Source organism: Zonotrichia albicollis, chromosome 6, assembly GCF_047830755.1.
Source record: "Zonotrichia albicollis isolate bZonAlb1 chromosome 6, bZonAlb1.hap1, whole genome shotgun sequence".
Taxonomy (NCBI): Eukaryota; Metazoa; Chordata; class Aves; order Passeriformes; family Passerellidae; genus Zonotrichia; species Zonotrichia albicollis.
Window position 1 is genome coordinate 49,080,439 of NC_133824.1, and position 10,862 is coordinate 49,091,300.

General features: G+C 49.1%; 1 protein-coding gene across 1 annotated transcript; it reads left to right on the forward strand.

The window, feature by feature from the left end:
• The first annotated feature begins 1,694 nt into the window (after window positions 1-1,694).
• On the forward strand, window positions 1,695-10,818 carry LOC102069595 (acyl-CoA (8-3)-desaturase). The gene is made up of 12 exons (XM_074543700.1): window positions 1,695-1,991; window positions 3,957-4,067; window positions 4,337-4,534; window positions 5,283-5,384; window positions 5,516-5,644; window positions 6,740-6,800; window positions 6,911-6,987; window positions 7,470-7,567; window positions 7,877-7,973; window positions 8,177-8,256; window positions 8,649-8,774; window positions 8,977-10,818. Exons 1-12 carry the CDS (start codon window positions 1,794-1,796, stop codon window positions 9,026-9,028), a joined length of 1,329 nt encoding a protein of 442 aa, XP_074399801.1. The 5' UTR covers window positions 1,695-1,793; the 3' UTR covers window positions 9,029-10,818.
• Window positions 10,819-10,862: the final 44 nt, after the last annotated feature.

The following is a 10,862-nucleotide window of genomic DNA, read 5'->3' on the forward strand; positions in this document are numbered from 1 at the left end:
AAATAAAAACATTCCATCCAGTGTTTTGCAGGCACAGAATTCCAAGATGTGATGTAGCCATCAGGTGATGCAGCCTGGTGGCTCTTTGTTTCTATGGTTACCTTCAACTGAAATTGCTGTAACTAGGTCAGATTGGAAGGTGTGAATGGAAACAAAGAAATCTGGGATCAATAACAGAGTTCAGGGAGAAGGCTGCTGCTACTGCTGTGGAAAGGGAATTGAGTGTGGGGAGAGGAATTTTAATTTGTAACTCATATGGATGAGGTCCCACACAGAGGGATTGGTCTGATTTAGCATCATTCACTCTTCCAGCATTATTCTGCTGTCTGAAGAATCATCTGCAGGGTTTTGATGTGATTTACCTGTGGCAACACCTTCCCTCCCTCTGGCTGCATATCCAGGCATGAGCAGCCAAAAGGAGCCTCAGGACAGGAAAGGCTGAGGCAGCTGGAAGGGAGAACAGATGGAAGAGAGGGAAGGATCTTCTGGAAAGGGGAAGCAAAATCAAGGGTAGGGAAGATATGTCACAATCAGCATAGAAATAAGGAGGAACAGGTTGTAAAAGTGGTTCAAAAGAAGGAACTTGAGTGTGAGGAAGGGAAACTCCCTGTGATGCCTTAAGTTTTAGCTTTCATATGTTCCAGATTCTGCACTGCATTAGTATATAACTCTGAACTTCACATAGAGTGTTAGCAAGTTGTCTTCACAGTTTAGTTAGACAAAACAATCCTTTTACAGCCCCAGAACCAAGGACACCATTGCAGCTTTGAGCCCAGTGTAAACAGTGAATTGAGGAAAGCAAACTGGGAGGATGGGACTTTATAACCTGAAGCTGTAATTGGACAATTAACCCCAATATGTAAATAGACCAAAACTTATAAAAGTGTGAAAATTCATGATCCCTTCATTTTAGGTGCATCTTGGGTAGAGACCTGGCCAGGCTCTTGTTGTGCCCAGGGTGTATCCTTTGGAGGCCTTTTAATAAATAGCTACTTTATTCCTTTAACTCTGTCTGGCCTCTGCTCCAGGTAGCCTCTCTAGGCATCACCTGGAAGGGCAGTGGAGACAGTTGGGGATCAGTCTCTTCCTCAGGTAACAAGTGACAGCACAAGAGGAAACAGCCTCAAGGTGTGCCAGGGGAGGTTTAAGTTGGATATGAAAGAGAATTGCTGTCAAGCCCTGGAACAGACTGTTGAGGCAGTGGTGGAATCAGCTGTGGGGAGTTAAAATCTGCGTGTATGTGGCATTTGGAAATATGTTTCAGGACGAGGAGCAAAAGGCTATAAACTGAAACTCCAGAAGTTTCCCCTCAACGTGAGGAAGAACTTGACATTGAGGATGGCAGGGTTCTCTGGACAGGTGGCACATGATCCAGTGGGTGTGGAGACTCCAGAGAGGGGGACTCCACATCCCTCCTGAGGTCCCTGAGCAGCCTGTCCCAGTGCCCTGCCATCCTTGGCAGGGTCAGGTTGAACTGAATGATCTCCAGAGCTCCCTTCCAACCCGAACGCTCCTGTGGTTTAGTGACTGATGGCCTGGGCAGTGCTGGGCGACTCGCTGCTCTCCGATTTGGCTCCGGGAGCCATCCCAGCCCCGACAGCCCGTGCTCCCTCCCGTCCCTGCGCCACCCCCCGAGGGCCCCGGCATCCCGGCCGCCCCTCTCGGCCCCGGGGGCGGGCGCACGGCGGGCGCAGCCCAGTGGGCGGGGGGGACCGGCCTGGGCGTGGGGGCTCCGCGGAGGCGGAGCCGGGCCGGGCCGAGCCGAGCCGAGCCCGGGTGAGCCGATCCCGGCCATGGAGGGCTCGGAGCCCGTGCGGGGGGAGATGCGGCGCTTCACCTGGGAGGAGATCGGGCAGCGGAACGGGCGGGGGCCGGCGCCGCAGGAGCGCTGGCTGGTGATCGACAGGAAGGTGTACGACATCAGCCACTTCTGCCGGAGACACCCGGGCGGCTCCCGGGTCATCAGCCACTACGCCGGGCAGGACGCCACGGTGAGCGGCCGGCTGCGGGCCCGGCAGGGAGGGCTGGAGCAGGGATGAGCGCGGAGCGGGATCCCTGGGGCTGGGAGCGGGATCCCGGGGGCTGGGAGCTGGGAGCAGGGTCCTGGGAGCTGGGAGCAGGCACGGAGCCCGTGTCGCACGGCCGGACCCTCGGCTGTGGCACACACGGTACGCGGGGAGCGGTGTGCGAGGGGACGCACAGCGCACGCTCCGCCGGGAATTGTTTGGGATTGTTGTTACGAGGAAGCGCTGCTGGAGGAATAACCGAAAAACAGCAGCCAGTTATTAAAAAATAACCCAGTCCCCTCGGTAATTTTTGCACGCAGAGCAGTATCGGGTGCTGCCACCCGTGTGGCACACGCGGTGACAGAGTTGTTGTTTGCCTTCTCCCTCCTCAACTTCCCGAACCCGAGAGATGGCACTAGAGCAGAATATCACTGAAAGTCGTATTTCAGTCACGAAAAAGGAATGAATCACTCGTGTCTGAGTGCCAGCGGCTGTTGCAGGATGGAGTAAATGCTGCTGGAGTAGGGTGGCTTTGCCAGCGGTGTTTCCTTCCTTTGTCTGCCAGTTCCTTTTCCATGAATCTTTCCAAATGCGCGTGTTTGGACTCAGGGGTGGATATGGGGTGGGAATCCACCTCTAGGATGGTGTTGATGGACTGTGTTTCGGCCAGGCTGGAACTTGAGGTCTCCACGTGAAGATCCCATGGTAGGAATATCATTTAGAGCCAAAAATAACAATTGAATTTGCAACATTTGCGAGGGCAGAGTGCACATGTGCGCTTTCCATGCCCTGCCACTGGCACAGGTTGCCCAGACAAGTGGTGGAGCCCCATCCCTGGAAGCGCTCCAGGCCGGGCTGGGTGGAGCTTGGAGCAACCTGCACGGTGTCCGTGGATGGGACGAATGAGACGAGTTTTGAGGGGCCTTTCTCAGCCGAACATTCTCAGTTTCTGTGAGCAGAAAAGGGTGAGCCCATGGTGTGAGCAGGGCAGCACGGTGGGATTGCAGCCAGCTGCATTCTTTAGGTGATGGTGATGATATCAGTGCCACCGCCGGCTGCAGCTGAACTGCTGACCGCTCAGAAACCCCTGCCAAGTTTTATTTCCCCGTGGTTTTGTCCCTGGGGATCAAAAGAACGAGACTCCACAAAACGAGGAAAAAATGGGAAGTAAGGGAAGAAGTCTGATTTCTAGAAGGTGCAGTCAGCCGTCCCCTAACCCCAGCTGGGATTGCACTCCAGGTTTTACAGCCTGCAAGTAAAGGATTGGTCTAAATGTGTGGTACCATCCTCCCCTGCTCTGCCCACATACTCCTCCCCATTTCCCCCCCCTTTTCTAATGAGAAAATGCAAATGTTGGTTCCCCTCTCTTTTCCCCTCCTTTATTCAGTGACCCTGAGCAGGGAGGATGCTACAGCTGACCTAGAGCTGGCAATACAAGCCTGATTTTTTACCCCTTTCCTGACCAGAGATCTTTTAAAATCACATTTTATTTTAAAAGCACACAATGATGGCCTAGAAATTATAGTGATAATCAATGCATGGTGCATTAATTTTACAAAGTGATGCCCGGCAAGCAAATATTGTCCCAGAAAATAAAAAAAAACCCACATCCTTAGGTTGAGGGAAATTGTAAAAATATGCTAATTTGGGCATCAGGAGGGAAATGTCAAAAAGGAGGTGAATGGGAGATCAGGAATTAGATGCCGAAGTGTCATGTGTGCCTACAGGATTTGTAATTTAAATATAGGGACAGAATCTGTAGTGATAACAGCCACTAGTGGTTTTTTTCACCTGGTTGCCATGGAAATTGACACCACATTTCAATAATAAAAGTAACTGGTTTCCCCAACAGGAATCTTTTGACTGGTCCAGTATATCATGGAATAGATTTGTTTTGCTGCCACCTGAGTGTTGTTTTTTCTTCTTCCTGTTCCTCTGTCTGCATTTCAGGATCCTTTCATTGCTTTCCATCTTGACAAGGCACTGGTCAGGAAGTACATGAACCCTCTCCTGATTGGGGAACTGGCACCAGATCAGCCCAGCTTTGAGCCCAGCAAGAACGTGAGTGTCATAAAAACTTGGTTTGGGCTTGAAATTGTGCTGTTTAACTTTTCTGACTGGCAGGCAGAACTCCCTGTACATAAGATCACAGGATCTCCTGGAATCACTGTTGGCTGAAGCTTCAAATTATTATTTGTAGTTTTAGCAAAGGTTTGTTTCCAGGTGACCCTCAGCTTTCCCCCTTTTCATCCCTGAGAGGGAAAACTATGCTCCTGTTGATGTTCCTGAGGTGTTTTCTGACCAGTGGATGCTTTTGGGTCTCCCCACAGAAAAAGCTGGTGGAGGATTTCCGTGAGCTCCGTGCCACCGTGGAGAGGATGGGGCTTCTCCAGCCCAACCACATCTTTTTCATCCTTTATCTCTGCCACATCTTGATGCTGGATGTTGCAGCCTGGCTCATCATCTGGTATTTTGGAGCATCCTTGGTGCCTTTCCTCTTCTCTGCTGTGCTTCTGGGCACTGTCCAGGTGAGCAACTACACAAAATAAGCCCCAAAAAGCCAAATTTGGGACTTGGGGGCTTGTTGCATTAAGGAGGGGACAGATCTTATCATCATGGACTTCCTCAAATCCTGCTTCTCTCTGGATTCCACCAAAAAGCAAAACTACACATGCTGCTTTGCCTCACTTTTTCCTCCCTATATTCCATCAAAGCCTTCCTTATTCCAGCCTTGCCCACACGATGAAAGCCATGCCCCGCTCCTGAGCTCCACGGTGCCAGAACTCCGAGGCAGCGTGCAGGGGCCAAGCCACTGTGTTCCCATGGGAACTTGCAGGGAGTTAGAGGAGAGGGCAGAGCAGCTCTCAAAGCCCCAGCTATTCCTCCCGTGGCCAGTGATCCCCTTGGAATTACAAGTACTTGGAGGAGGCAGCAGCAAGCTGCTCCTTAAAGGAGACTTTGTTGCCGATTTCAGAGCAGTTTTGTGAGGGAATAAATGCTGGTTCTCAGCTCTGTGACTGGTTTTTTTCCCATGACTTTTTTTCCCTTCCTCATGGAAACAACTGTCCAGGACTAAAAGTCATTAGGCAGAGCCTGGAGTGCACTGGTGTGTAGTGAAAAAGGAGAGTTGGGATTGGGCCCTGGCAGTGGAAGTGCTATTGCTATCCAGGGATACGCTGTGAGGAGCGTGGGAGAGGGAGAAGAAAGCCATTTTCAGACACAGACCCTCCTGGCAGCTCTTTTTCCCCAGCAGCACTGTTGCATTCTTCATTCCAGGCCCAGGCTGGCTGGCTGCAGCATGATTTTGGACACCTGTCAGTGTTCAGCAAGTCCAGGTGGAACCACTGGGTGCACAAGTTCGTCATCGGCCACCTCAAGGTGAGCGCTGGCTGTGGGCAGGGGCTGCCAGAGCCCCGCTCTGCCGCCAGAACCAGTCGCAGGGTAAGGAGAGACCTGAGGGCAGAAGATCCACCTTCTGTAGGGCACTTTCTCCTCATCCATTCCCACAGGGAGCCCCGGCCAGCTGGTGGAATCACCTCCACTTCCAGCACCACGCCAAGCCCAACTGCTTCCGGAAGGATCCCGATGTCAACATGCACCCCTTGTTTTTTGCTCTGGGGAAAACCCTCTCTGTGGAGGTGAGACCTGAGAGAAGCTGGGAAGTGACAGCAGTGGGATTCAAATTTGGGAAACTGCAGAGAGAGCTTGGACACTAATTAGTATGATTTTGTATGGTGCTAGTCCCTAATGTTCCTCAGTAATATTCCAGCAATTCTGAGACCTTTGTATTCTTCAAGCTTCACTCAAAGTTATTTTTGTGGTGTTGGAAGATAAGAATGAAATATTTGCCACAATTACAAGTTCCTATTTCCCTCGATGAGAGAATTTCAGTTTTATGAAGATCAGAACTACAAGTTTTTCTCTTTTGCCAAGATCAGTGTGACTAATTGTAGTGATCTGGGAATCAGATGGGAAGCAACAGATGACAAGCCAGGGCTGTCTGGAACTTTTACAATTCCTGATCAAAGAAGCTATTTCAGTGGTCTCAGCCTGGCAGTGGGTGTCACAGTGGTTCCCATCTGGAGTCCAGCTCTTTTTCTGGTACACTCTGCAGTTAAATGAGTGGCTTTAGCATTTGCTGTCCTTTAAAAAAAAAGCTATGTAAATTCATAGTGTCACTTTTAAATGCTCTGATTTCTATTGAAATTAAGGGATGGGCTATTGGGAATTAATTTGAGCATGTACAGGGATATCATGGCATTCCTTAAGGAAGCCAGTGGCTTGAGCTGTTATGTTTGTACAGCAAACATTGAAAAATGAGCAGCCTCAGAGGGAAGATAATCTGTTCACCCTCATTCTTGTGGACACAGTTTCATGCTTAGATGCTCACTTCTCTGTTTTCCAGAGTAATTGCAAGGAGATGGGAGTTCCACACACTGCCATCTTCATTAACAGTATCATAATAGTACCATAGCCTGGGGTTCTTTAGTTCTGAAGCTTTGCTTTGTCAGCAAACTGTTTGTGTGGGTTTCTAGTTCAGCATTTTTAGGCAGCTTGTGCCCTCTGTAGGGGCAGAGCTTCCTGTGCAGGTCACTGTGTGTGTGCAAGGCACTGCCCAGCCCCTTCTGCAGGGTAAAAACTCTTCCAGGGGGTGGTTGGATAGAGCATCTCTTGGAAGTTTGAGTGTGTGCACAGGTGTCTTCATGGCCTGAGTAATTTGTGTATTTTAACAGCTTGGTGTGCAAAAGAAGAAATTCATGCCTTACAACCACCAGCACAAGTACTTCTTCATCAGTGAGTAACCTCCCCCTGTGCAGTTCCATGGCCAGCAGTCACTCTGCCCCTTGTTTTCCCATTCCATCCCATCCTGCTGGGATAATTCATGGCTCTGTTTGTCCCTGCAGTTGGTCCCCCAGCGCTGGTGCCCCTTTATTTCCAGTGGTACATCTTCTACTTCGCCGTGCAGCGCAAGCAGTGGGTGGTGAGTCAGCTCCACGGGGGCCAGGGGGGCTTCTCCTGGGTTTGGGGATGAATTCCAGTGCCAGATTTACTGGGAGGTGTGTGTGTGTGCAGCAAAGGATGTGGGTATAGATTTGGGAATGGTGTTTGCCAAAGGGGGATCTTCCACAGCTTTTCTTTGTGAAAGATCATCTGGGAAACAAAAAATGTTCTCTGGTGTTCTGAGTTTAGGGTTTGTCACTGCTTGGTTCCTCTTTAGATCCAGAGGAAAATGTGGTGCTTTAGAGCATGTCCTGTCTGGTGTTGGCCCTCTGCTGGGCTCATGGAACCAGGATAATTCCTGAGCACAGGGAATGGCTGGTGTCAGGTTACTTTGTGATGAGTCTGGGGAGGAAAAACTGATCAGAAGAAGATGTTATGGGAGATTTTAAAGGAAGTGATGGTAAATTCAGAAGTCAGAAATTGTTCCTTCTAATGAAGTTTTGCCTGTCCCCTGTACTACAGGACCTGGCCTGGATGCTGTCCTTCTACATCCGATTCTACCTCACCTACTTGCCCTTCCTGGGTGTGAAGGGTACCCTGGGGCTCCACCTGCTAGTCAGGTATCATCCAACTGACAATTCCAACATTTTCTCTGCCTGGTTTGTATCAGTCCTTTGTGTCAGTTTCTCTCCAGCCCCCTGGTTATTTTTCTCATCATTCCCTGTTCTTCTCTGTCCTGATCCTTTCAGTGGGACAGGGGTGGTTTCTTGTCAGGCTGCAGGAGGTGGAAGGTGTGTGTAGGTCTGATCTGTTTGTGTTTCTGGTGTTTATTTTGTCAGGCAACAACCAGTTGGTGTGTGCACAAGTGTTTTGTACTGACTTGTCACATCATGGGTGTGTGATCTGTGATGGTTTTTTGTTTTTGACAGGTTTATAGAAAGCAACTGGTTTGTCTGGGTCACACAAATGAATCACATCCCCATGCACATTGATTATGATAAGAATGTGGACTGGTTCTCTACCCAGGTGAGACCTTGTTTATGGAGATATATGACAGTTCTGGGTGTGTAAAATCCATCTATCTGAGCCTGGCCAGCTTGTGTTGGCTGGATATAACTCCTGAAGCTGTTGTGTCCAGCCAGAATTCCTGTGGGGATGAAAAACCTGTGTTTGAGACAGGGCATTGCTAAAATAATACTTAAAACAGGACTTCTGTTTTTTTCTTTCAGCTCCAGGCAACCTGCAATGTTCATCAGTCCTTCTTCAATGACTGGTTCAGTGGCCACCTGAACTTCCAGATCGAGCACCAGTGAGTGGAAACAGGGCTTGGGAATAGTTCCAAGGAGTGCTAGATACACCAGGGCTGAAGAGCCTCCAAGGTCCCTCTATCAGCTGAGACAGGAACAAAAGATAATGGGGGTTCCATTTTGTGCTCTTTGTGGAGGGCAGAACAGGAGCTCCAAAATGAAAATTTCTGGAGCACCAGTGAGCACCAGCACCACTTCAGATCTAAGCTGCATGGCACAGGGGGGAGAATTCCCAGCACAGGCACTGAAGGGACACGAGAGGGACATTGCAGAGCACCCATGGCTTTGGCACAAGGGGAGCTGGGGGCACTTCCAGAATTAGGCACAGCAGCGGGGCCAGGATTCCATGTGCTGGTGAGGGATGCCATTGAATCAGCACCTCCTTTTCCCACAGCCTTTTCCCTACAATGCCACGACACAACTACTGGAAGGTGGCACCTCTGGTGAAGTCCCTGTGTGCCAAGCATGGCATTGAGTACCAGTGCAAGCCTCTGCTCACAGCCTTTGCAGACATCGTGCAGTGAGTATTGACCCGCCGTGCTCCCAAGGCAGGGGCTGTCAGTGCTGTGGAGGAAAAAGGGGAGGGAACAGACAGGGAGGGGCAGCTCTACAGGTCCCTTCTGATCCAAATCACTTCATGATCTCCTTTGCTTCTCTGTAGACTTCTCCCCATGAGACTCTGGTTGGAACGTGTGTTCATTCCCTTGTTTCTGTCTTGGCAGCTCTTTGAAAGATTCAGGAGAGCTCTGGCTCGATGCTTATCTACATAAGTAAGCAGCAGTGGATCCCTGCAGAGGAATTCCCCAGCCTTGCTGCCTCCTGTGGTGGTCACCCTGAAGATCCTGCACTGAGGAGAGCTGGCTAAGCCAGATTTGGGGAGGTGGTGCTGCTTAATTCCATGGATGAATGTAATTAATATGATTTTTCCTTTTATTTGGTTGGTTTTCTTTTTTTGTTGTTTTTTTGTAATATGTGCTGTTAATTTTTTCTTGTGCTTCTTTCATTCCTCTTCTCTGGTGCTGAGTGCTGGGGAGAAGCTGGATGGAGGAGGTTGTGTCCCACCAAGCTGGGTGCAGCTTTGGGACTGGGAACAGATTCCTTTCCATCTGCTGATCCTTCATTTATTGAGTATATAGGAAGGAAGCTTCTTATCTAACATAGGCTTTTTGGGGTGGCTCTCACTGTGAGTGTAGTAAGAAAGTTGGGACAGTGTGAAATCAAGGAATGTGAGAATTAGGGAAATGTGGAAGCTCTAAGGAATTGTGTAGGTTCAGTATTTTCAAATCCCTGTTTGTAATAGGGAGCTCCCAGACCAATTTGTACAGATGTGGGTGGGGAGGTGCAGGCAGCAGCTCTCTAGGAACAGGATCTAGTTAGAGCCCTCATTGAGGTAGGGAAACAGGAAAGTGGAAGTTTTTCCATGGGCCATGTTCTGTGGGAATGCTGCCCTCCACATCTCTGGAAGCCTCTGGGTTATTTGGCCACTGGTGACATTCCAGGGGGATCTGCAAGGGGTTTCCTCCGTGCCAGACTTTGGAGTGTTGTGAAGCCATTACTGAGTGAGAAGAGAGAGAAACCTGTCCTATCCACACCCAGGATCCCTACAGGAGTGACAGAGGAAGTGAAAGCATTCCAGACCAGGCTGGACAAGGCTTGGAGCAGCCTGGTTTAGTGGAGTACAATAAACCATGTCAAGGGGTGGAATGAACTGAGGTTTAAGGTCCCTTCTAACCCAAACCATTCTGCAATGATTCTGTGTGAAGGGTGATCATAATCACTCTTGATTTGTGCCTGAAGCTTTGGGCTTTTTTGGACCTCTGGGTGATTTGTTAAAAGGAGAGAATTCCTGTCTCCTGGCCCATGGAGAGTGAGGCATTCCTGCCTGAGCAGCAGACAAATCTAAGTTAGAAAGGTGGTGGGGGTCAGATTGCTGTTTAAAAGTGTTTAACTTTCCATTCAGCTGCATATCCGCAGGCACACCTCAGCCAAAACATTGCTGGTCTCCCTCTCTTGGATGATGTGCCTTCCAAACACATCCCAATCCTGTGGGATTTACTGAATATCTTACTGCCTTTCCTGGGGCCTTTTAGTTTACTGCCCCAACGTTACAGATGCCAAGCCAGGATGTAGCACCTGCCACATCACTGAGGAGGATGCTCCATCACCCTGGTCCCCCAGGGACTGGTGGATTATAATCCAGGAGGGATGGGTTGATGTTGAGGAATTTTTTTCCCAATCAACATCCAAAAGGAGGATGAGGTGTTGACAGAATGGAAGAAATAGATCTTCTCAGGCCAAGAGTGTTGTTAAGCACAGGATAGAATTGTAATGGGAATAATAATACTGTCATACCTGTATAATATATATAATATTGTTATTGTTATAATAATATATTGTTATATAATAACAATACATCATGCAATCAAATACTTGTTGATTAAGACCATAGAGAAAGTGGGCCTTAGTTATTGTTTTACCTTGGTTTTTTCCTGCTCCATTTCTTTCCCTCGTATTACAACTGTGGATGGAGGAAAGTCTATTAATAAAATTCCTTATCTTACCAATTTGTGCTGTCATCAGAGTAAAATATATCTGTGCAAGAGTCTTC

Coding starts and splice junctions, on each gene's coding strand:
- LOC102069595 (XM_074543700.1), top strand. CDS start 1,794: ATGGAGGGCTCGGAGCCCGTGCGGGGGGAGATGCGGCGCTTCACCTGG. Junction 4,068..4,336: donor GCTTTGAGCCCAGCAAGAAC/GTGAGTGTCATA, acceptor GTCTCCCCACAG/AAAAAGCTGGTGGAGGATTT. Junction 6,801..6,910: donor GCACAAGTACTTCTTCATCA/GTGAGTAACCTC, acceptor TTGTCCCTGCAG/TTGGTCCCCCAGCGCTGGTG.